This window comes from Pseudopodoces humilis, chromosome 2 (assembly GCF_049639895.1).
Source record: "Pseudopodoces humilis isolate 2021_Gansu_Grassland_sample_001 chromosome 2, ASM4963989v1, whole genome shotgun sequence".
Classification (NCBI taxonomy): domain Eukaryota; kingdom Metazoa; phylum Chordata; class Aves; order Passeriformes; family Paridae; genus Pseudopodoces; species Pseudopodoces humilis.
The window spans coordinates 87,547,348-87,571,746 of NC_142201.1; the positions used below are offsets into that span (position 1 = coordinate 87,547,348).

A 24,399-nucleotide genomic window follows, 5' to 3' on the forward strand; every position below is an offset into this window, starting at 1 on the left:
CGCCGCAGCCAAAGGGCGCGCAGGGGGGCGCGCGGGGTGCGGGGGCCGCGGTGGCTGGTGCCGCTGCCGGGTTCGGGGCGCGACCGGCCGGCGGGGCGGCCGGCGGGGAAGATGGCGGTGGCGGGGTCCGGCTGGAGCCTGGCGCGGCTGGCCGAGGCCCTGGGCTCGTCGGAGCAGGCGCTGCGCCTCATCCTGTCCATCCTCATGGGTAAGGCAGCGCGGGGGGCGACGGGGCTGGCACCCCGGGCGGGGCTCCGCGCCCGCCGCGGGAACGGGCGACCCCGCCGCCGCCGTGCCGCTCCGAGCGGAGGGCCGGGGCCGGGCATCGCCTAGCCCGCGCGGAGCCGCACCTGTGCCAGCGCCGCCGCGCCAGGCCACGTGTGCGCGCCGAGCCGGCGGGCGAGATCCCGCCGCCACCGGAGCCGCCCGTCCCGCCCGGGCAGCTCGCGAAGTGCCCCGCGGCAGCTGCCCCGGGCCAGCCCTCCGCCCTCCCGGTGCAGAGGGGGAGCACGCTGTTTCCCCGCGGGAGGTCGGGGTGCGGTCCTGGCAGGCCGCCTGTGGAAGCGGGGCGAGGAGGAGCCCGAAGTGCCTGCGAAAGACCCCGATTTGGGTCCGTGTCCCGGGCCCAGGAACTTTGTTTGCGATGGTCCCGTGAGTGCCCGGTGATGCGTGTGCAGCCCCCCCCGCGAGCGTGTGTCCGGAGCGGGCTCCGCTCGGGAAGCTCCTCAGCCCCTCAGGTGTTGCCCCGTCCGAGTGCAGGGGCGTCACTGCCCGGGGACATCAGCCGTGTCTGCGGCGCTGGTGGTGGCACTGTGGAGGAGTGGCGTGTCGTCAGGGGCACTAGGAGCTAGGGTGAGCAAATCCTTCCAGCTCAGTGACAGGAGAACTGGGGTGATGTCCTGCGCTCCACCTGCAGCGCGAAGCGTGTTGCAAAACACACGGTGCCTGCGCTTATGTAAACATGAGATACTTGAGTTCCATGCGAAATGGTTAAGGCAGGGCTGGAGTTGTGATGTGGGCTGGCGATTGAGGGGGAGGTTGTAGCTCCCAAAACATTAATTCAAGTGTATGTATACATGCTATCTGTGTAAATCTCTGCAGATGCTCAGGGAAACTTTGGGTTGTGAAAGCATTTGGTGGTGTAGTCACCTAGCAGAAAGGAAAAATACAAGCTTTCCTCTGAACCTGAAAGTATATTTGAAGTGATACAGCCACTTCCATGTCATCTGGCAAAATAAAGTTGCTTTGGCTAACTACAAGTATAATATTTTTAAAGGAAATGCAAGCAAGAAAAACTGTATCGCTTCATAACTGTGGTCTGCACCAGACTTATTTCTGCCTGATTTAGTTTATGATGCGTGAGATCAAACTGAGAAAAACATTCTACCCGTGAAGGGTAGACGCAGGAGACTGAACTGATTTATCATTTTGAGCTCAGCATTGAAGTTTGTTAAACCAAACTTCTATAAAGAAAAGGATGAAGTAATAGGAACACACACATGCACAGAAGTCAGCATTAATTAGTCTAGCAGCTCCCCACCACTGAACACGAAAAGTCGCACTTGCCTTTCTCCCGCGTCTTTCCTGCGTCCTTTAATTGTGATCTGATTGAGTCTACTTGCTTGGCAGAAACCTAAACCAGAAAAAGCAGATAGTTCACTATGCACTTAGTCACCTGCATCAACCAAGGGACCAGTCTAACAAGCGCTGATGCAGAAAAGGTCCCAGAAAGCGTGTGTGGAGGCAGACACAGCAGAGAGATGGCTCTGCAGGATGCACCTTGATCATACCCTCCGAGTTGCTTCTTGCTAGCAGTAAGTCGGGACACGACACTGGGAGGGTGTTTCCTGCACCATTTCTTTGAAATGAACAGCAGATACTCATTGTCCTAATGATGATAAGAGCTGCCTGCTGCAGTCAGTAGATTAAGGAAGCGTGGGACTCCTGTGTGCTGTTACAAATGTTCCGTGTGCAGTGTTGACAGTAAGCCACTGAGATGCCACAGTGTCCCTTCCCGAGGTACACCACTATCTGTTTTGCGTGGTCTCAATGGATCTTTATAACCTGTATTAGAATTCTGGGGATCAGCGTCCAGGAAACCACTTGCATCTCTCCCCTGCATGCCTCAAATGGATAAACCAAACCAGGAGGCTGGAACTGCGCTTTTCCCTTTCTCCCTAGCTCAGTATATTTTAATTAGATGCAGTGGAAAGCGTAACTTCAGACAAAAGGCTTCAGGGCATGCAAAACAGCCTTGCCTGCAGTTTGGCACTCTTGCAGGTCATATAGGTTGAGCCACTCAGGCAGAGGGGGCTGACTCCTGCTCTCCTGCTTAATGGATGGGTAAGCACTGGGCGGTAAAGCATTATACCTACACCATTACTTTAAAAGAACGGGCCAAACACTACTCCAGAGCAATATGAGAGGAGAGTGAGAGGAGTTCCTTAACCCAGGACAAAGAAATGTTCGTTTAATTGCAGCTTAGTTTACATTCCTTTTAATCTCATTGGTAATGCAGCTAGTGCTGGTGACCACTTCATAGGATGGCATGGGGTATAAATGAAAGGAATTTCTAAAAGCTGGAAGTGGCATTAGGATATTAAGTATGGCTTTTCCTTCACTTCCTCCATTTCAGGTGTTTACATAGATTCAGGAAGAAAACTGTTTTTGTTGGCTGCAGCTAATACTGCTGAGTTATTTCAGAACAAGGCCATGAGGGTGAAGCACGGTTCCAAAGATGGACTAAAATGTTGTTGCTTATTTCTTCCTCTGTCATGCAGTTTCCCATCTACACTGTGCAGTTTTACTGTGACAACAGTTTCTAGGGTTTCACTTTCAGAAGATCACCACAAACCGGTAAAAATAGTCTTCTGAAAAAGAGGAAGAATCACAAAGGACTTTCCAACTTCTCACATTAATTTCTGAAGAAAGCTGAATTCTTGTTGACAAAACAGTCTGAATTTACTCTCTTGATTCAGAATAAGTGTTTGTTTAGTAATGATCTGAAATAACCAAAAGAGGTCATTTAAAACTGTTGGCATTGTGACATGACTGAAAAAAAATTTAAATACAGGAGAGAACAAGAGAAGGAGAAAGAAGGAAGGAAGAACATTCAAGAACTAAAACTAGAGTAGTCCTAAAGAGCACCACATCATTTAAGTGAACAAGTAACGGCACATTGCTGAGCAAATTATGGGGATTTTAGTCACAGCTTTGTATTTAAATCAAGAAACAGGTTTATACATGCTGCAGTTTTGAAGCAGAGAATACAGCTAGAATTGAAGTCCCTTACCTGGATTGTACAAGACGAAAAACTTGCTTCAGACTTCCCCCACGAAAAAATTTGCATAGGCAACCTTTGAAGAAATTAATCTGCAATTTGGCAGCAGTACCAAGAGCGGGAATACCTGAAGCACAGTTCTGGACCCTGCCACAATAAAAACTGTGATATGTCAGTACACTGTTTATCAATCACATGAGAATGTCTTTGAGAGATGAACTCTAGCTTGCACTCTTCAGTGGGTCCAGGGCCCAGTGTTCCCACTGGAGCTGCTCTGGTGGTGTGAAGGAGATAACAGGGTTTCTGTGCTGCTGCTCCTGTCCTCACATGAGAGGGGACAGATTTCTTTCCTGCTGTCACCACTTGAAGCATAAGCCAGGATACAGGAGGCCTTATGGCACTGTGTATTTAATACTTTATGTTGCTCGTGTTTCTTGCATGGCTGTACAATCCCAAAGAGTTAAAGCTATTTATCTGACCGTGATACTACACAGTGCCTTGTGAGCTACCTGCATAATATGGAGAAGGGCCAACATGCTGTTTACAGCCCTGAGCCAGAAATGACCCTGCTGGTTTGCCCAGAGCTGCCAGGAAAAGCATTGGGAAAGTGTTCCTTCATCCACAGACACAGGGTCCTGCAGAAAGTAACACATTCTTACTCAATGGGTGCCAGAAACCTACTGCTTCACTCACAACTTCTCTTATCTCCTCCTCTTCTATCTCTCAGCCATTTTTTTTACATGCTTTGCTTCATGCTCCCTGCATTCTGAAGATTTTTAGGCTCAAACCTAAAGTTTTCACAAGTCCTTCTTGTGGTCACCCAAAGCTGTTGGCTTATCCCAGTCAAATTTCCAGCTGGTCAGCCAAGCAACAACTAATGAACAACTGATTTTGGGAAAAGTTTTAAGAGGCAGCACTGTCCTGTCATAAAACCAGCCCTGTCACAGAACACTCATGTGCTGCAAACTCATTGTTTAAACTCCTGACTTCAAATACTTCTTAAATAATAAAAAACCAGAGGGAGCTGAGTAATGCTGCACAGTGCTTGTGTCTACATTAGCAAGAAAAATGGTGCAGTAGGAGCAGACGTATAGAGCAGACTTGTTTTGAGCATTTGCTTTGGATTTTCCTCAGTCAGGTCATACACACTGAGCACCCATTGATTGGAGTGTGTTTTCAGTTCAGTTTCATGCGAAGAGAGCCCTGCTCACAGGCTTTGAGACAGCTCTGTTACGCAAACTAAAGCACCATAAGTGGACTTTCAAGGTAAACTCCTGAGCTGAATTAAAATACTCATGTTTATGCACAGTGTTTAATAAGGTGTGGCACTTTTGCAGTGATAAAAACAGAAGGGAATAACTTTGAAGTCAAAATCTGAGGTAAGGCTGATATTTTAACACTTTTTTTTCCTCACTGTCCTATTCCTTTTAGTTTTACCATTCTTATAAAAAAAATGGAGACAATTGCCCTGATGGATGTTAACAAAGGAGGAGTTAAATGGTCTGCAAGAGGGAGAAGAGGAAAAATAGAGGTACTGGCTTGAAGATGAGACAGAGCTAGTGCATATAAAAGGGGAAATAAAGGGAGCAGAGATGAAAAGAATGTTTCTGCTGTTCTTATTTGCAGCTTTATCTCTTGAAAAAGAGAGGCATCTTAATCACCCAGTCCAGAAGATGGCAAACTTGACAGCACTATTTTTGCTTGGGATTAGATGAACTTTTCTCCTGCCTAATACACCTTCTTGATGATTTAACTTCTTTTGCTCAGTTAGATTCTTGTGTCTATGGGCAACCTGTGCTTTCTGCACTGGCCCATTACTCTCCCAAATGGCTGTGGCCAAGAGGCTGAGCTTGTCTTTTCCTTCCACTTCCATGGTTCTCTTAACCAGAGATCATCCTCTTGTTCCTGTGAAGTAAAAAAAAATAAAAATAATCTCAATTGCTAATCCCATTCCATAGAAAGTGTATCTGGAGGCAAAACCCAGTTCTGTGTGCAGGCTGTTTTTCAGCTCCATGGTGCATAGGGAAGGATGAGTTTGGATCAGAGGTTCCCTGCTGTTTTCTGCAGTCTTCCAGCCGCTTTCCCGCCTCAGTCCACTCTGCTTAGGGAGCCGTGAAAGAGGAGTTTGGCAGAGTGGGAGCTGCTGGGCAGAGCCTCTTGGCAGCAAGGAGCAGGAACTCTTGTCCTATTGCTCTGAATGGCAGAAGCAAAGCAGTGCAGTGTCCTGCTGCTGGCATATCCAAAGGTGACATCCAGCTTGCCAGAAGGCAACCATAACTTGGAAAAGCTGCTGTGCTAATTCAGGCTGCTTCAGGGACATGGTAGTGGGGCAGGAGTACTGATGTTAGCAGCAGAAATTGTTATTTAATAGTTTATGAGTGTTCAAAAGGGCACAGACCACTTCAGAATGACCATTGCTACCCCGTTCCTGCTGCTGTTTGGGGGTCAAAGTTTGTATCTGCAGCATGCCACAGACCCTGTTGTAAAACTGGGAAAATTATCTCATGCAGCGAAGTTTTAGGTAAATTGCAGTCCAGAGTACTAACAAGTCTGTACTAACACTTTGGATATCAGGAGAATTTAGGCTGATGTTGTGACCTTTGAACTGGAACAGCAGCCACGTAGTAGCTTTAAGTTTATAAAGACTTAGATACAGTGTGTATTATTAGTAACTCTCTATTTGCAAGGGTTCATAATTCTTCCTTCAGAGAAGCGTTACCCAAACCATGACATGATCTCCTGCGTAGAGCTAAAAAGGAACGCGGCTGACAAGTGAGACAGGTCTCTGAAAGAGTAGGAGCACTAGTTACAGTATTCAGTCATACTTAATTATGTCTATAGAAATTGCTGGAGGGGAAAAAATGTGGTAGAAATTGACTGTTCTGCAAAATATTTTTAGGAGATTTAGGATTTTTAGGAGAGTGGGAGACCCTTTAAAACGAAGGTTTAAAACCATGCGTATTGATGAACAGCAATAAATTGTGCTTTGCCTGTATTTCTGATCTGATTTTTCTCCCTTTTGCTCAGAAGGGGGAAACATTTTTCTCCAGTAAACCTCAGCTTTTTAACTTTTGATCTAATTTGATAGTAAAACTTCATATTTTTTACCACTTTCCATTTCTCAAAGCCAGTTCTTCCTGTGTTTATTAAAATTCATCAGAAAGATTGGCTCATGAACAAAGAATCCCCATTTGTATGTTTCTGAGTAAAAGGCCAGTAAAAAATACTACTTTTTTTTTTTTTTTAAATCATGTGAATTGCTCTAATTCTTTGAGTTACTCCTGTATCCCCAGAGAGCCCATGTGATGCACTCTCTGCCAATTCCCTCTTTTCCCCTCAGCTGGTGTTCAGGGCAGCAGTGGGGGGAGAATGGGGCAGAAGCAGGCTGTGTAAAAAGCATAGAAGAGCGGGAAGGGAGAGGGATGGCTTGGGTAAGGCATTTTGTAGGGGAGTTTGGAGCCACTGTTTTGGAAGGGAGAGCAGGCTGGATGTGCAGGAGAGAGGTTGCCAGGCTCTGGGAGCAGAGAGCAGTGGTATGTGGGGCTGGCCAGAAAGCAGCCTGTGGTGTGGGACACAAAAGGAGCAAGGAACAGCAACAAGGAGGCAGGGAGAACCTAAAGAGGGGTGGGGGGAGGCTGAGGAAATAGGGAGCAGCAGCTGGGTTACAGGAGGCAGCAGGTGCACATCTGGACACAGTAGAACATGAGCCCAAAAGGGTCTAGAAAAGAGCCCTAAAGTCCCCAACTCCAGGGCTCCCTCCCAAGGGGTTTGCGGGGACGGAGAGGGCCTTAAAATGGCTCGAGCCTGTCAGCACTGAGAGACTGCCAGATGTGTATTTAAATAACGTGACAGAGTTTCTCATTTCCTCTCACAGTAGTGATTAGACTTGGCCTTGCTTATTGGAAGCCTTCCATCCATCATACACTTCTCGGCAGAATGTGCATTTCATCACCTTTTATTACTGCTCCATATAAAACATGACCACCTCCTGCTACTACTCCATTAGTGCAGGTAGCAGAGCTCCATCCACTGCTCCTTTCATTTCAGAAAGATTTCAGCTTTAGGGTGATAAGTGGTGTGGATGCCAGTATTGTGGGATGTGATGAATTTCCCCTTTTTGTGAGCAGGGTAAGAGAACACACAGGCTTGCAAAGTAGAGCGATAAAGTTACAAAATGCCAGAACTGAAGTGGTTTCTGGTATCCCAGTTCAGTACCTTGTGCACATGCCTTTAGAAACACTAATTGCAATGCTTCCTGTGCCACTGTGTATTGAGACATACTATATTTACTGTCTACTAGTGGCAATGTTTGTTGTATGCTTTGTGAAACTCACCTAGACAACAGAATTTAATTGAATCCTGGTGTTCTGTGTGATGCTTTTCTCTGTACTACCAGAGTGCTTCACAAATGTTTGCTTCTCACTTGAGCCACAGATGAATAATCTGGAGGCATTCCTAATCCAGACTAGGAATTACCTCACAGAAAATGCAAGGGAAAAACCCCTTCCACTTTTCTTAGCTGCTCCATATGAAATGCTTCAGTTTGTTTTTTTTTTGCAAAAATACCACATGCATAGTGGATTTTAGTTGCAGCTTTGTGTACTCAGTAGTTCACAAATCAGATGCAAATCCAAAGTTGCAGAGTTAGAAAAGCAAGAGTATCTTACTGGAGGTCACCTGAGGAGCTCTGAAATTAAAGCTGAAGGAACTCAATGAGGTGGGAGTGGGACTGAGGTTTTTTGGACATTGTAATGGTATTCACCATAAAGTTTTTCCCTTCCCCCCCCGCCCCTCCCCCTTTTTGTTTGTTTTGATCTGGCTTCTTGCCATGCTTGCCATGTTCATTGTATTTGTCACAGAATCTGGAAATGAATCAGAGGCTGAAGTGTGATTCATGTATTTCAGCATTATCCATCTTGTAAATTAAATGAGGCCAGAAACTGTAATCCTGTTATTTTTTGTGCTTCAATATGAGTTTTGCTATAATTATGTTCCTGTTAAAGTACTTTCTTCTGTACAGAGTAATTCATCTGGAGTTTGTCTCCCAAGATGCAAATGCAGTATCAGGAATTAACACCGTGCCCTGTGTTGATAATGTATCATGCAAAGTACATATTCCAAATGATATGTTCAAGAAGGCTATAGTTTGGTTCATGACAAATACTTGTCTAAACTTATTTACAGCTCTTCCTTTTTTTTTTTTCCCTCTCAGGATATCCTTTTGCCTTGTTCCAGCGCTATTTCCTCTTCCAGAAGGAGGCCTACCTCATTCATCTCTACAATGTGTTCACGGGACTCTCAATTGCTTACTTCAATTTTGGTAAGATAAGTTTGGGAAGAGAGAGCTGCCTGGCCCAGGGCATGCTGCGATTTGGGAGAACCAATAAATGTAATTTCTATTTCTTATCTCTTTCTTTTTCCTGCCCACAGGGATGCAGTTTCTTCATTCCCTGATATGCGTCCTAATCCAGTTCCTCATACTGAGACTAATGGGTCGCACAGTCACTGCCGTCATCACCACATTCCTCTTTCAGATGGTAAACCCTCTTTCTTATTCCCTGGGTTTGTAGAAGGGAAGCCTCTGTTCAGTTTTGCACTCCAGTAGCAACTGTGGGTGGAAAAGTGGAGGCAGATCAAAACCAGCTGGAGGAATTAGTTTGAATAACCCAAACAATGGTTTCTTTCAGACATACCTTATGGCTGGATATTACTTCACAGCCACAGAGCATTATGACATCAAGTGGACAATGCCACATTGTGTCTTGACACTTAAGTTGATTGGTGAGTGACACCTGTCTTCTCTCTCTTGCACTCTGCAAGCTGTGCCCATCCCAGGGCTTCAAGTCACTGTTTCTCACCTCTAGGTCTGGCCATCGATTACTATGATGGAGGAAAAGAGCCGGTGAGTCAGAAACCATTTCTCTGTCATTCCATGCCATCCCAGTGAGCTAGAGATCAGAAAAATCAAGTTCAAAGGATGTGAATTAGCAAGCTGCATTGTTAGGTAAAAGCCACAGCTGAGAGGGGAGCCTCTGTGAGCGTTTGAAGGCACTGAATTCTAGAGTGCAACAGAATAATTTGGAACAGAGACAGTAGTGATTAGAGATGGACAGAAGTTGTTTCAGTTATGTCAGAATAGTACTCTGACCCTTCCAAATTCCCCACCATCTCCTTTCCCCAAATCTATTGCTTTAGATTCCCAATCCCTGATGCTCTGTGTCTTGTGGGTAGTCTTTGACTTGCAGACTGTATCGCAATTGTATCTCAGACTGGATCTCAGTATTGGATCTCAGTTCCCATCTTCCTTTCCTTTGATTAGTCTTACCACGTCCCTGTCAATGGCTGCCCTTTACCATTGGTTAGGACCCTTTAGCTCAGATGAAACAGAAAAGTTGCACAGCACATGGGAGAGGGCACTACATGTACTACAGTCCCTATACCCTGCTTCGAGTATCTGCATTCCCCATCTCCTGTTTGAGGCCTGACCAAGTATGTAGCATCCATGGAGTCACTGCTGATTGCAGGAAAATGAGGTCAAACTGAAACTTCCTGAGCTGAAGCTTCAAGTAAAGACAGTTTTTGCATCAAGAAGTAGGAATTGTAGCACAATAAGGTCTTGGGAGAGTACATGAAATTGCAGTCAGGGACTGGAATGGGTCTGATACAGTGCTCCTACTGTGCCTCCTCTGCTGCCAGGAATGCATGTCAGTAGATCCCTTCCATGTTTGGAGCTTATTTGGGAATAGAGATCTGTGCAACTGGTCTCAACCACTGTATCTTGTTGCTGTTTGGATGGGGTGGGGATAGAGAGGGGAGAGGAATGGACATGAAGTACAAAGTGTTAAGTTCCACGTCCATGGGGAGCAAGAACTGAAACCAGTAAGGAGGCAGGGTAAGGACATAACATCCAGAGCTAGTATGAAACCCCTGGGATGATGTTAATGCCACTCCCTTTGGTGCAGGAGTTCCTGACCCCTGAGCAGAGGCGATTTGCTGTTCGGGGGGTTCCTACCTTGCTGGAGGTCTCAGGATTCTCCTATTTCTATGGTGCCTTCATGGTTGGGCCTCAGTTCTCCATGACAGACTATCAGAAACTGGCAAGGGGTGAGATGACTGACGTTCCAGGCCAGAGACCCAATAGGTAATACAAAGCTGCTTGGCTTCTCCCCTTCCTACGATCCTAGAATGCTGAATCCTCCACATTCCCTGCAGCTGACTGCCTTCTTACCTGGACACAGAAGTATTGTGACCAGAAGTGATTTGTGAGACAAGGCAGTCTTTCAAAAATTGCTCGTAACTCTGCTTAATGTCCCAGCATTGTTCCAGGGCATGAACATTGACAACCATTTGACATATTTAGTACAGACTCGGTTCCAACCCGGTGATGTTTGCATCCCATCCTTCCCAATGGAGGCAGCTGCTGCAGTGGAATGTAGTGACTCCCTATCACTGTCTCCCCTACCTCCTCCTCCTCTCCACCTCTGTCTTTAAAATTATGAATTTGAAGGTCTCTTCCCAAGGCATTTCCTTGACCTTCATATTTTTTCTTTCTCAGTTTCGTGCCTGCTCTCAAGCGCCTGAGCCTGGGTCTCTTGTTTCTAGTAACCTACACCTTGTCAAGCCTGTACATCTCTGATGAATACCTCACCTCAGATGACTATATGGTATGTATTCACTTGGCTTTACAGGGTGTGGAAGAATTCCACATCTCTGGTGGGCACTGGATCTACAAGAGGGGAATTAGGTTTTTTATTTCTTTTTTTATTTTTGCCTCAATTTAAAAATAAGTCAGCAACTAGTGAAAAGCTTTTCCACAGCTGATTTGGCTTTACTGCCTGTCCTAAGGATTCCATCTGATGCAGAACAGGAATGTGTTAAGCAGAACTGAAACAAATGAAAACTTTTACAAATAGATAATTGATCTTTAATGCTACTGTTGGTTTTGGAAACCTAACATACATATTTTATGACCTTTTAATTCCATTTAACCATTATGTGCAAAGAATTTCACTAGAGTAACTTGTAAGGTTTACCATAATCTTTGAGGTGCTTGGAAAACTCTTAACAAATAATTCCTACAATCAGATTATCAGCAAGAATTTAGATTATGCTAATCCCAGAGTCTTCCCAAACTCTATCTATTTCAGTATAGCCAAATATTACCAAAGGAAGGAGAACAATGTGTAAGTTTGTGTAAGCCTGGCAGCCCACTCCATATGTCTTAACATATCCATCAGATTAAAACAAAAGACAGTGATGAGATCCCATTTACCTTGTATCATTATGGCCACTCAACTCTAGGTTTTATTTTTACTCTGTTTCACTCTTATCTCTGCAGGAGAAGCCTTTCTGGTTCCGTTGTGGTTACATATTGATCTGGGGCAAAATGATACTCTACAAATACGTAACTTGCTGGCTTGTTACGGTGAGTCTAGATGTCCTACCAGAAGAAAAAGACAAACGAATAAAGGTCCAAGCCTCTTGGACTTAGCACTAAATGGAAGAAAACCAAATATCTGGAGATCAGTGCAGGTCAGTTTAGCTTGCTTTAAGTTAGCAAAGGCTAGCTAACTAAACGGCAGTTTTTAACCCATTTGTTTCATCTCTAGTGATGCTCTCAACACAGTGAGAGTCAGTGCTTCCTCAGCTCTGCTTCTCCAGCAAAGACAGGCAATATTTTCATCTTTTCTTTCTTGTGCATTTTTTGATAGGAAGGTGTCTGCATCCTTGTTGGTCTGGGGTACAATGGGAAAGACCAGCATGGAAAGCCTTTGTGGAATGCCTGTGCCAACATGAAGGTCTGGCTGTATGAGACAACACCTTTGTTCACAGGGACCATTGCTTCTTTCAACATCAACACCAATGCTTGGGTGGCCCGGTGAGCAGGACAAAAATCTTCCTTCTAAAATGTATCAGTTCTCTTTTGTCAGCAGATCCAAGACCTTAGGCTAAGTGGGAGTGTTAGAAAAAGAATCTGCCAGTTTTCAGTTTGTGCACCTCTTTCCATGTTTTGCTGCTGTGCCCTTAGAAACAGGTCATTGGGTTACTGGGTTAGAGAGATCTTTTAATCCACCTGGCAGGGCAGTTCATTAATAAAGACAAGCAGCTGATGGCAACAAAGACTAGAATGGGACTACGGTGAGCCTTTGGGGCTGCCTGCCTGTTCAGCCAGCCGCAGAGCTGCTCTGACAGCTGCTGCCTGCATCACGGCTCTTGGTGCTCCCCACGCCAAACTCAGATGGGTTTTGGTTCACCACTTGCTGGGACACACAGCAAAATTGTATGTAATGACCTCCTTCTCCCCCTTATAGCTGGGGTTTCTTTAAGACTGTTTTGTTTTACCCTGCTCATGCTGTCCTGCCACCACTGGGCACGCAGAGGCATCGGGTTCCCGGGGCACTGACAGAACCAGGGGAGGGCAGATAATAACCTGGAAACACTTTGTTTCTTTTCTGCTCTAGCTACATCTTCAAGCGCTTGAAGTTCCTGGGCAACAAACTGCTGTCACAGGCACTGGCCCTGTTCTTCCTGGCCATTTGGCACGGGCTGCACTCTGGCTACCTGGTGTGCTTTCAGATGGAATTGCTTATAGTCATCGTGGAAAGACAGGTACGCTTTGTCTGCCTTACCAGAACAGCGGCACCTGTGTTAGCCTCTCCCCCCGTGTCTGCAAAGTGCCACGCTGAAGGCTTTACTTGCATTAAATATGAAAAATAACCCCTCACTTTGGAATTGGTTTTCAAGCATGGCAGGGTTTTGTTTTCAAGAGTTCAGTAGGTTGTTGCCTTCTGCGTGGGCAAACCATAAATATGTTGCAGAAGCTGACAGAGAGAAAAGTGGAAAACTTGGCACATGAGCAAAGGGTGGCTGAAGTGCTTGGCAGCTGGAAAGACTGGAGGACAAACACATGAGCTGAATGCCTCTGTTAATCTCCTAGTACTGAGAGAACAATATTCCTTATTAAAATGCATTTTCTTAATTAAAACTTTGGTCAGGACAGGGTATTGAGCTACTTTTTTAGACTAGCTCACTAAAACACATTTTACACAGCTGGAGAACTTTGGCCCCAGAGCCTGCATATATACAGCCACAGGACATTCAACTGTTGAGAATTCTGGGTTTTTTTCTTTAAATTAGGTCATGAACCTTGTTAGAGACAGTCCTCCCCTGAGCACATTGGCCTCCATCACTGCCTTGCGGCCCATCTTCTACGTGCTGCAGCAGACTAACCACTGGATGTTTATGGGTTACTCACTGGTGCCATTTTGCCTTTTCACCTGGGACAAATGGATGAAGGTATTTAGTAGCCACAAACAGACAACCCCACATGGTCAGCCCTGTTCCCTCATTCCCCTCCCCTGTGTTCTTGGCTTAAAGCTGATCCCCAACCGTGCCTTTCTCTTTACAGGTGTACAGGTCTATTTATTTCTTTGGCCACGTGTTATTCTTCACCTTACTGCTGGTGTTGCCTTACATTCGCAGATTAATTGTGCCACGAAAAGAAAAGCTAAAAAGAGCAGAATAATAGCCAAAAGGTAAGACTGTATGAGGTAGAGACCAGGAGGTAAAGTGGGGAAGCAATGCTGCAGCCCACGGTGAAAGGCAAACATCAAATCAACCGAAGCAAATATAGGGCTCCTCTGTTTTTCAGATTGTACCACCTGTGCATTCGTAGGAGTTGATTTTACACTCCGGAAGCAAAGCATCACCTGCCAAGTTTGCTGTGTTGAAGTATGACTTTTTCAACGCAAGGAGGGGGAAGGAGAAAGCACAGGGTCAGAGACCCCAAAGGAGGGGATCTGAGCGAGCCTCCTTGAGACCCTCCACCTTCTGTCTGTTGCCTTATCTCTGCCGCCCCACGGCCGGCACCACTCGTCTCTCCGCTGATACCAGATGATTGTACCACACTCACGGCAGGTGCTGCGTTGGATTGGAGCCACCTTCTGACTTTTCTACGTTTGTCATCTAAGATAAAAATTGCTCCTGGTCTTTTTAACATCAGCTTCAGCTCCTTTCCTCTTGGGTGCCTTGGTGTGGGAGTGTGAACTGGCAGATGCCACCAAGTAAGGCGATTCTACAGGACCAAGTGACACCAGGGTGAGCAGGGCACAGCTAAGAATTCCAGTTCTGTGACAAATTTGGGCCAAGTCCCTGCTATAAGGGGATCCAGCCTGCCCACATATGAAAAGTGAGAAAGTAAAATTCACAAGCACTTTTTAATTAAAAAAGGTACCTTTAATAGGAAGAAAAAGGGTCAGTGGGGCAGTCCGTTTAAAGTCTCACTGCTTCAGAAGCCAAAAGGACAAAGTTGAAGTGTTTTCCAGGAGCCCAAAGTTGTACCAGGTCCACACCCAAGTTAAAGAGCCTTTCCAGAATGTGAAATCCCTGTATACAAGTCCATCATGACACCAGTAGCATCAGGAGCTCACACTACTCCCCACACTTCCTCAAAGGCAGTAGTAATTTTAGCACATGTCAGGGCAGCAGAAAGGGGATAGTTGCTGATGGAGACCATCTTTTCTGTGTAGTCAACATTGACCTGGAAGAAGAGAAGGGGGAAAATGGAAAAAGAAAAAAAAAAAAAAAGAGTTGCAAAAAGCTTTCACTAAGCCCCATCTCTGTTAGTACAAGAAAGACAAGGAGCCACTGGAGAGGGTCCAGCAGAGGCTAGAAAAATTATTAGGACGAGGAACCATCTCTTATGAGGAGAGACTGCAGGGCCTGTTTTATCTAGGGAAGAGAAGGCTGAGAGGGGATCTCATTAATGCACGTAAGTATCTCAAGGATGGGTGACAAGAGGATGGTGTCACGCTCTTTCCTCTGGTGCCCGGCCACAGGGCAAGGAGTAGTGGCCATAAACTAAAACACAAGAAGTTCCTGAGGTAGAAGAACTTCTTTATGATGAGGATGGCAGAGCACTGGAACAGGCTGTCCAGGGAGGTTGTGGAGTCTCCCTCTGGAGACATTCAGAATCCTAGATTCCTAGATATGTTCCTGTGTCACCTGCTCCCCTGCCTTGGCAGGGAGTTGGACTGGATGATCTCCAGAGATCCCTTCCAACCCTAACAACTGCAGAGGCACAGCACTTCCTCAGCAGGGAACTGCTAGCCTTGGCTAATGCCCTCCCTTGGGGGGGAGAACAGTCCCAAGTGGTGTAGTTTTGGGCCTTTCATTTGACAAGCATACAGGGAAAAATGGGGGGCTGGGTGGAGGGGAAACCAAGCCAGAAAAAAAAGGGCAGATCAAACCTCCATACTCAGAACAAGACTGAAACCTTTTTACAGCCCCAGAGAAGGGCTACACACACTTACCGACCCGTGGGCAAAGGCTCCCACCACAATGACAACTGGCTCTGCTGCGGGAACCAGCTCACGCAGATCCGACACCTGCGACGCTGCGAAAGAGGTACCAATCTTCACACAGCCCACGGGCAGGTGGTCACTGACTGGATTTTTAATCACCTACAGAAAGCAGAAAGTGAACAGGGGTGTAGAGGTAACAGACCCTGACACACAACTAGATCCATTGTTTGCTAAAAGCAGCAAACAAACAAAAAATTCATCAGCTGTTTGCAGGCTGCATCAGGAGCTCATGACTGCTGCATCTGGAGCAGTCCATCCTCACTGGATTTACAAAATACAGCGGTGGTGTCATTCCACAACCAACATTACATACAAAATTCAACATCAAAAACTGTCCTTGCCCACAAATCAAATCCCCTTGAGGTACACACCCTGTTTCCCTGTCCCCCGATTAGCCTCCAAGCACACCCTGAGCAAAAACAACGCCAGGGGGGTTGAGGCTCAGTGATGGCAGATATGCCCAGGATACAGGTGATGTAGAGGTGGATGAGTCTTGGCTGTGGGGAGCAGTAGAACGAGTAGCAGAGCTCCCTATGGCCAGCAGTGCAATTCCTGAACATTCCAAAACCGAAAAAGTCCACAAGATCTCCAAGTGAGAGTAGGCAATGTGGAATAGCCAGGAGAAGCTGAGGCATAGCACTGCTGCCAGGAAGAACACCCCAAACACCACCTTCTCCTGCAGAGAAGCCATGAGCTACACATTGGGCAGCATGGTCAGGATCCCCAGGCAGAGGGGCAGAACAAACCCCAGCACATGTGCCCAGATGATGCTGGTCTCTCTGTGTTTCTGGAAGATGCTCTTGAAATGGGTGCAGAAGGAGAGCAAGGAGCTCCTGTAGTCCCCTTTAGGCAACTTTGTCTCATCTTGGCTGGCAAGCAGGCTGCTGCTGGGATTTAAAACCACTCTCCTTCTTTGGGGAATCTGGATTTTCCAGAAGAAAGTTACAAAACACATTTAAGTCATAATTGGTTCTTTGAGTCTGGGAGTCTTGCAGCTGGCTAAGGAGCTGCACAGTGAGGCCCTGCTCTGGCCCAGAAGCTCCTTGTTCTGGCATGTTCCTTGAGACAGTTTCATGACAACCCTGTCTGGAAAAGGCTGCTCCTTGTCCCTCCCTGCCTGCTGACCCATTTCCTGGGGCAGATGCACTGACTAGGACCAAGCTTTCTCTGCCAAGGTGACATCATCATCACCTTCCTCAGGCTGCTGCTTTTCTGGCATTTCCAGCAACAAGGGTAGCTCTTCATCCAAGGAATCCAATATCCTGATAAACCCTTTGTCCCTGTGGTTTATCCAGTCTTCCCCTCTGTAACTGCAGAAATTGTTCCAGTTAATTCTATCTTCATTTCCACCTCTCTCTGCCATTTTAAAAGCTGTACTCAAAAAGTGTCAATGCCCAGGCATGGCAGTCAGGCTGACATGAGGAAGCAGATCCCTCAGCTCCAAAGACAGGTGTGTTTGGGGTTTGCTTCCTGCAGCAGCAGCTCCTAGGCAGGTAGCATGTGGGAGAGCCCCCCTGAAACCACGGCCCCCCACAATCATGTGACAAACTAGAATAGCAACCACACCCACAACCAGGACCCCCAACCAAAAAAACACCTCCTACACTGCTGTTAGAACATTGTAACAGTAGCTGTGAAGAGTTACAGAATATTTACCTTCAGCAGTTTCTGAGGCCCATCAGCTGCTCTAACACTGAGCTTATGCAGCAGCTGAACTGGCAAAGGGAAAACAAACAAACAAAAAAAAAAATTACTTAAGCTGTGTGGTAATTTGTTGGAGGAATCCCTTGCTTTGCCTGAGCTGAGGTAGACAACAAGTCCACCTTCAGAGGTCCCATCACAGTCTGAAAAAAGCTATTTTGCTGACAGCACAACCTCCTGCAGGCATTCCCCACTGTGCCAAGGAACACACAGCTGGGGTATGTGTCTTGGAACATCCCAAAAAGATGCCTACACTTCTCTGCTCTTTTTTCACTTTCACTTTTTAAAGTCAGTGCCAGTTTTTTACTTTTCCCAGAGTTCCTCCCATCCTGTCCACCTTCCTGTACTATTCTATAGCTGGTGTAGAGTTTGAGTCACTTACCCATAAGACCACAGAATCGATCAAAGGTTCTTGGTATTCTGGTTTGGGGATTGACTTCAATGAGAACGTTCTTCTTGGTATGGATATAAACCTGCAGGAGCCCAGCCCGATTCAGGGGGCTATCCATGAGCATCAGGAGACTCTGAAAGCAAAAGGACACGGTAATGAGAATAGAAAGGCACAAGAGAGAAACTTCTAGGGAAAAAATAGGCTTAGCCCACACAGCTGCACAAAGGACCGATGTTGAGGCCGAAAGCTAACCTGATTACAGAATGTAATGGTGTGATGCTAAGGAATTAAATCCAGACCCAAATAGCGACTCTATCCAAAACGCACCAGTATAGCGGGGGAGGCCAAACTCGTCCCCGGCCTTCAGGGGCACAAGCAGACCCCCAGACCCGAGGGACGGCCGCCCCGAGCCGCATTGCCGCGCTACTCCGAGCAGCCCAGGCCGCCACAGCGGGTACCTGGTGGGTGATGTCAGGCCGCACCTCCCCGGGGTCCCGGCCGTTCCGTAGCAGCAGCGCCTTGTGCTTATCGCAGTTGAGCAGCTCGAACGTCTTCCCCACCTACGGCCAAAGCACGGACAGGTGAGCGGGGAGGGAGAGCATCCGCGGCAGGGCCGGACCCACCCTGACCTCCCGCCGCCCGCACCTTTACGGTCTCCAGACTCGCCCCCTCCAGCACGACCAGGAGCCGCCGCTGCCCGCGGGACCGCTTGGCCGCCAGCGAGCGCCCTTCATCCTCCTCCTCCTCCTCCTGCGCATCCCCACGTGGCCGCCTGGGCGCCGCCATTTTGTCACGCGGCCCCGCCGGCCCCGCCCCGGCCCCGCCCTTCCCGCCGCGGCCACCCAAGATGGCGCCGGGGCGCGCCCCCTATCTGGCTCCGGCCGGACCCGCTTCCGGAGCGCCGCGGCCGCCGCGCCGGAAGGCGAGTGCAGGGGGCGGGAAGGGGCAGCGGGGGCGCTCCCGGCGCCGTAGTTTCCCGCCGGAGCTTCACGGCGGTCGCTCCTTCCGGTGTCCTTCCCGGCGGGGGCGGCGGCGGGGCGGACATGGCGCAGAACCTGAAGGACCTGGCGGGGCGGCTGCCGAGCGGGCCCCGCGGTGTCGGCACCGCGCTTAAGCTGCTGCTGGGCGCCGGTGCCCTGGCCTATGGCGTGCGGGAGTCCGTCTTCATTGGTGAGTGGAGTCCCCCCCCCAACCCCTCGGAGCCTTCGCGCCCGCCGACCGCGCTGACCAAGCCCCCGCTCTCTCCCCGCAGTGGAGGGCGGCCAGCGCGCCATCTTCTTCAACCGCATTGGCGGCGTGCAGCAGGACACCATCCTGGCCGAGGGGCTGCACTTCAGGTAGGGCCCGGCCCCCACCCGGCCCCCCCGGCCCGGCGGGGCCCTCGCCCCTAACGCGCCTCTGCCCCCCGCAGGATCCCCTGGTTCCAGTATCCCATCATTTACGATATCCGAGCGCGGCCGCGGAAAATCTCCTCCCCCACTGGTTCCAAAGGTGAGCGAAAGGGGCCACGAGGTGGGAGGCACGGGACAGGAATTCCGCCGTAGTTCTGGCGCTCCTCGGACCATTATGGAGTGTTAAGGGGTTGGAATACACCTTAAAGGTCGTTCGATCGCGATTTCCTGCCGCGGATAGTGACACCTTTCACCAGACCAGGTTGCTCAAAGCCCCGTCCGACCTGGTCTTGAGTACCTCCAGGCCTGGGGTATCCACAGCTTCCCTGGGCAACCTGAGCCGGTGCCTCACCACCCTGACCGTAAAGGATTTCTTCCTAACTTCCAACCCAAACGTCCCTGTCCCGGTTGGTGCCGCTTGCTCCGTGTCCCACCCTTGCAGTTCCTGATGGAGAGGGACTGGGGAGGGGCTCTCCATGTTCCCCGCAGGCCCCTGACCCCCTGGCTGTCCCCGCAGACCTGCAGATGGTGAACATCTCCCTGCGTGTGCTGACACGGCCCAACGCGGCCGAGCTGCCCAGCATGTACCAGCGCCTGGGGCTGGACTACGAGGAGCGCGTCCTGCCCTCCATCGTCAACGAGGTGCTCAAGAGCGTCGTGGCCAAGTTCAATGCCTCGCAGCTCATCACGCAGAGAGCCCAGGTGAGCCCTGCCACGCCTGCCCGGGGTCAGCTCACAGAGGAGCTGCAGAGCGGCGGGTGGGGGGAGCCTCGTGGCAGATACAGGAAGGATAACTGTATCCAGCTGTGGATAGTGCATCCACAGGGAAAGCGTGTTCCACCTACGGTTTGGTTCTGGTACATGTACAAATGCTTTATTGGCAGCTTCTGAGGAGGAAGCTGGCTCTGTTGGTAGTACACAGAGTGCAAAACTCACCAAAATGTAGCACTGGGGGTGGGAGAGCTGCTTTCCTTCATGGTCCAACAGGCTTTGGTGGCTTTAAAAATATGGATCTCAGAACAATTCTCAGAGCAAATTAAACAGTTTTGAAAAATCTGAAAAGCAATGGGAATGAGCAACTAACAAAGCACTAACCTGTCGGCAGTGGTTGCTACAGAAAGGTAGCAAATAACTTCTGTTTACCATCACAGAATGGGCCAGGTTGGAAGGGACCACAGTGGGTCATCTGGTCCAGCCTCCCTGCTCAAGCAAGGTCATCCCAGAGCATGTGGCACAGGATTGCATCCACATGGTTCTGGAATGTCTCTAGCGAGGGACAACGTCTCTGGGCAATGTGTTACAGTGCTCTTGTCACCTGCACAGTAAGAAAGCTATTCCTCATATTGAGGTGGAACTTCCTGTATTCCAGTTTCTGCCTTTCTGCCCATTGCCTCATGTCCTGTTGTTGGACATCACTGAGAAGAGCTTGGCTCAGTTGTCTTGGCACCCTCCCTGCAGGCACTGATTAGAAAAAGCTTAAAGTGTTCTCTGGGGGAGTGTTGCAAAATATTAGAAATATTTAGCTTAAAAATGCCTATTTGTGAAAGTTTGTATTGTAATAGCTTGATTGCCAGGGGTTCTGAGAGTTCTCATCACCTGCAGCAGCTGGTGCAGAGAGGAGGTGCTGGTCTTTAAAAGGTTTTAGAGGAGATCCTGCAGGACCAGGAGGGTGCTCAAGAGGAAAAGTTGTTGGATTAAATACAAAGCATCTCTCAGCTGTCAGAGACCACATCTCTGATCCATGTCAAAAGAGCCAAAGAGTAGAACTGAGTATCCGGGTTTTATGAGAAATGATCTGTATCCCTCTGGTCAGGGGTTTCAAGGTTTTGTGCTCATCCACATGGAGTGCACTGGAGGGGTTTGTTAGTCTTCATGTAGAAAGAGAGGGCGTGGAGAGGATGGGACAGCAAAGGAGAGAGAGAGTTTTGGCTGTATTGGAAGCAAAGGCTTTTAAGCATCTGTGATCTCAGATCGTTCTTTGATCTCTGAAACTTTAGAACAAATTGAATTGCATGTGTCTTCTTGTCATGTATCCATCCAGTGCTTGTTATTACAAAGCAATGTGGAATTGAAGGGATTGAAAGTCAGAAAAAAATTAAGTGGCTTTATGTAGTTGTGCATTCACAGTTCACACAGGAAGGATTTCTGTCACTATTTAGAGTTCTGCTTGGAAACAGCTGCAGTAAAAGTAAAAGCAAATGCTTGACTGACTGAGCATGTGATACTGTAGCAATAGTTTCTGTTTAAGTCGATATTTAGGACTTGTCAGGCTGCCTGAAAAAGGTGCTGGCAAGTAAATGTAGAATAAATCAAAGTATCGAGCAGCAACACCCACCCAAAGCAGCCAAAAAAAGTGGAGTAGTTACACTAGACAAGGAGCTTGTTAATTAAGAGATGTGATACGGGTTAAAAAAATTATGTGGTCATTTCTTTTTCTGTGTTGGAATACAGTTATGAAAGCACAGCCTTCTAACAGTGGCAAATCCGAGATGGAGAAGGAAATGCCTATTGCCAGAACTGTGGCAACTATGGAACTGGATGTGGCAGGATGTGAAAGCAAAAGATTCTTTCAAGGTTTTTTAGTTTCACAGTGTTACTTGCATAGAACAGTTAAGCAGTAACTGCAAATGAGCTGTAATGGAGTTTTGAGAATGCTTTTTGTGGCTGTGGATATGTTATTCAGAGATGGTATTGATGTCCATGGTTTGGAGCTTGGGTTGGGGATGTCTCTCCCAACACTGTGAAGAGCAGTTGTGCTTCTCTTCTGGAGCGTGCAGGAAGTGAGGAACAACCTGTGCTCGGTACTACTCTTGTTGCTGTGTTTGTGTTTCAGGTGTCTCTGCTCATTAGGCGAGAACTGACAGAGAGAGCCAAGGATTTCAGCCTCATCCTGGATGATGTGGCTATCACAGAGCTCAGTTTTAGTCGTGAATATACAGCCGCTGTGGAGGCTAAGCAAGTGGGTGAGTTCCACTGGTGCCTGAAAAGGGTGGATTGCCTTTGCCTTTCCACTGAATTATTAAGCAAGGAGGTGGAATTTGGGCTAGTGTGTCACTGCTGGGTCACTGTATCAGTACAGGTACAGGGTTACAAATCTCTAAGCCTCCTTAGTAACAGAGCTGAACAGATTTATTTTACAAGTGTTACCAGAAAGCCATAGCTAATGGGATAGACCATCAGAGGGACTGAGTTCCCAAAACTAAGGTTCATCTTCAGACTGGGACTCTGTCACTCACTATGGGGGTTATGTGTGGAGGGTCTGGGTGCTGTGGGTTTTACTCAAGAAAAAGTGAAGTGCTCTCAGATACGTTTTGTACTTGGCTGTGGTCCCAGAATGTTACCGATTCTTTGGGAAGCAGAGCCCCTAGGCCTCAGTTCTCAAGTTATGATGGAAGACACAACATGGTTCCAATGCCTGTGTCCTTTCTCCTTGCAGCCCAGCAGGAGGCACAGCGTGCCCAGTTCCTGGTGGAGAAGGCCAAGCAGGAGCAGAAGCAGAAGATAGTTCAGGCTGAGGGGGAAGCGACAGCTGCCAAGATGATATCCTGCTTTGGGAGATTTTGTGGGATGTGGCTTGTGAGCTTGACAGTCCTGAGAACCTGTCACACTGGGCTCATGCTTGGGAGACTGTGATCGGATGATAGGTTCAAGTAGGTCACTGTTCTTTTCCCCCTCCCCTTCTCCAGTTGGCTGGAGAGAGGTTCGTCTGAGGTTACAGGTCAGAGCAGAGAAGGCCGTGGGCCTGTGCGCCTTGTTGTAAAGTTTAACTTTTATTGGCTGTGTGTGACCGTAATCCAGAATGTTCTTCGTTTGGGCAGGTGAAAATATGCCTACCCAAAGGCCCATGTTACTGGGATAGAGATTGCTTTTTACTCACTAAGATGTTCTTTAATATGGCTTAGGAAGAATTCCTTGAGGGTAAGCGGCTTCTGTTTGCGGGATTTTCCTTAACTTTTGTTCCCTTGTACCTTGGGGAAGCTCTCAGCAGGAATCCAGGCTACATCAAACTACGCAAGATCCGAGCTGCTCAAAACATCTCAAAAACGGTGAGCATTGGGGCACAGAATTCCCTTTGTCTTTTTGCAGTCCTTGTGCTGTCCCCCAGCCCAGTGGCCACATGATGAATTTAAGGCGAATGTGATCTGCCCTGTCCTGATCTTTGTTCCGGCCCAGCCCTTCTCTGCTCAAGTAGAGCTTAAGAGTTTAGCAAGGATCTGCAATTAGATGGGAGGCTCAGAGTTTGTGCCCTTCATATGACAAGACCAGATCCACATCAGATTCCATCACCCACCCTCAGCTGCAGATACCGAAAGCTTCTGGTTACCTGCAGCTGAGAAAGGGGGACAGATAAATGTGGGATCAAAGGTCTTTGTGACAGAGACACAGAATGAGCACTTCTTAGAAAGTCTGATGGCTCTGGGATGGGAAGTGAGAGAGTTGTTTTGGGGAATTGCATTGATTTAACTGAGGTCTTAAGTGAAGGAAGAGTGCTGTATCTGAAGGGGGAGATAGATTACTAGTGCTGTTCCTCCATGTGCATTTTTAGTCCTTGATGCCATGTCTGTAATGCATTTCTTTTTCAGATTGCTGCCTCACAAAACCGTGTGTATCTCACAGCCGATAACTTGGTACTGAACCTGCAGGATGAGGGTTTCACCAGGTAAAGGGGCTGGGTGCCTGGGTTTGTCTGCACCCTACCTGGGAAGCTTCTTCCCTTTCTGGAGCTCTCTCAGGATCTTTTTCTGAGGGGAGCCTGGTGCCAAGTAGGGAGAAGCCTCTCCTGTGGAAATTTTTGTTAAATCTAATCAATTTGCTCTTTTTTTTTTGTTTCCCACCCTTCACTCCTTACTGCATCTGCTGACACAGAGGAAGGTAAGGCACTGTACATTTTGATCCTTTTTGTTAGTACTGGAACCAGGGTGGTGTTGTTCCCTGGGATGTTTGTGGCCTGGGCCATTTTGGCCCCAGTAAGTTTATTCCAATCTCTACCTCCATTCCCATTTGTGATGTGAAACTTGAAGCTTTCCTTGCAGGGACCACACAAACATATACATGAAGGGGGCAGTAATTGGAGCTCCATGTGTGCCTCACAAGGAGCCTTGCATGGGAAAGGCAGGAGTAACTGGAGCATTCTCTGATCCATCACATGTACAGGGCATCCTGTGGTCATGGCAAACAGGGCTGTAAGGAGGCAGGAAGATGATCATGGGAATTTATGTTGGTTTGGGCTGATGATCTCTAGGGAAGATGCTTTTGTTATTCTCCAAAAGGTTT

The 24,399-nt window shown here is 48.0% G+C and overlaps 3 protein-coding genes across 3 annotated transcripts; 2 read left to right on the plus strand and 1 right to left on the minus strand.

The window, feature by feature from the left end:
* Positions 1-60: 60 nt before the first annotated feature.
* Positions 61-14,276, plus strand: LPCAT3 (lysophosphatidylcholine acyltransferase 3). Its single transcript, XM_005524010.3, has 13 exons — positions 61-208; positions 8,493-8,600; positions 8,711-8,817; positions 8,968-9,061; positions 9,145-9,182; positions 10,243-10,421; positions 10,836-10,944; positions 11,619-11,705; positions 11,992-12,158; positions 12,742-12,889; positions 13,418-13,576; positions 13,689-13,815; positions 13,932-14,276. Exons 1-12 carry the CDS (start codon positions 112-114, stop codon positions 13,803-13,805), a joined length of 1,410 nt encoding a protein of 469 aa, XP_005524067.1. The 5' UTR covers positions 61-111; the 3' UTR covers positions 13,806-13,815; positions 13,932-14,276.
* A 217-nt stretch (positions 14,277-14,493) lies between these two features.
* EMG1 (EMG1 N1-specific pseudouridine methyltransferase) lies at positions 14,494-18,533 on the minus strand. Its single transcript, XM_005523818.2, has 6 exons — positions 18,380-18,533; positions 18,193-18,294; positions 17,726-17,867; positions 17,299-17,357; positions 15,592-15,741; positions 14,494-14,819 (listed from the first exon to the last, which is right to left on the minus strand). The coding sequence occupies exons 1-6, from the start codon at positions 18,518-18,520 to the stop codon at positions 14,706-14,708; spliced, it is 708 nt and encodes a 235-aa protein (XP_005523875.1). The 5' UTR covers positions 18,521-18,533; the 3' UTR covers positions 14,494-14,705.
* A 187-nt stretch (positions 18,534-18,720) lies between these two features.
* Positions 18,721-23,795, plus strand: PHB2 (prohibitin 2). The gene is made up of 8 exons (XM_005523819.3): positions 18,721-18,904; positions 18,987-19,071; positions 19,146-19,225; positions 19,643-19,827; positions 21,959-22,088; positions 22,562-22,665; positions 23,094-23,171; positions 23,709-23,795. The coding sequence occupies exons 1-8, from the start codon at positions 18,778-18,780 to the stop codon at positions 23,787-23,789; spliced, it is 870 nt and encodes a 289-aa protein (XP_005523876.2). The 5' UTR covers positions 18,721-18,777; the 3' UTR covers positions 23,790-23,795.
* Positions 23,796-24,399: the final 604 nt, after the last annotated feature.

What these genes read in the sequence shown, in the direction of transcription:
- LPCAT3 (XM_005524010.3), top strand. Translation starts at nt 112, where the DNA reads ATGGCGGTGGCGGGGTCCGGCTGGAGCCTGGCGCGGCTGGCCGAGGCC. An exon ending in TAGTCATCGTGGAAAGACAG is followed by an intron (nt 12,890 to 13,417) that starts GTACGCTTTGTC and finishes TCTTTAAATTAG; the next exon opens with GTCATGAACCTTGTTAGAGA. An exon ending in CCTGGGACAAATGGATGAAG is followed by an intron (nt 13,577 to 13,688) that starts GTATTTAGTAGC and finishes TTCTCTTTACAG; the next exon opens with GTGTACAGGTCTATTTATTT.
- EMG1 (XM_005523818.2), bottom strand. Translation starts at nt 18,520, where the DNA reads ATGGCGGCGCCCAGGCGGCCACGTGGGGATGCGCAGGAGGAGGAGGAG. An exon ending in CGAGTCTGGAGACCGTAAAG is followed by an intron (nt 18,295 to 18,379) that starts GTGCGGGCGGCG and finishes CTTTGGCCGTAG; the next exon opens with GTGGGGAAGACGTTCGAGCT. An exon ending in GAGCCTTTGCCCACGGGTCG is followed by an intron (nt 14,820 to 15,591) that starts GTAAGTGTGTGT and finishes CTCTTCTTCCAG; the next exon opens with GTCAATGTTGACTACACAGA.
- PHB2 (XM_005523819.3), top strand. Translation starts at nt 18,778, where the DNA reads ATGGCGCAGAACCTGAAGGACCTGGCGGGGCGGCTGCCGAGCGGGCCC. An exon ending in GCGGGAGTCCGTCTTCATTG is followed by an intron (nt 18,905 to 18,986) that starts GTGAGTGGAGTC and finishes CTCTCCCCGCAG; the next exon opens with TGGAGGGCGGCCAGCGCGCC. An exon ending in CTCAAAACATCTCAAAAACG is followed by an intron (nt 23,172 to 23,708) that starts GTGAGCATTGGG and finishes TTTCTTTTTCAG; the next exon opens with ATTGCTGCCTCACAAAACCG.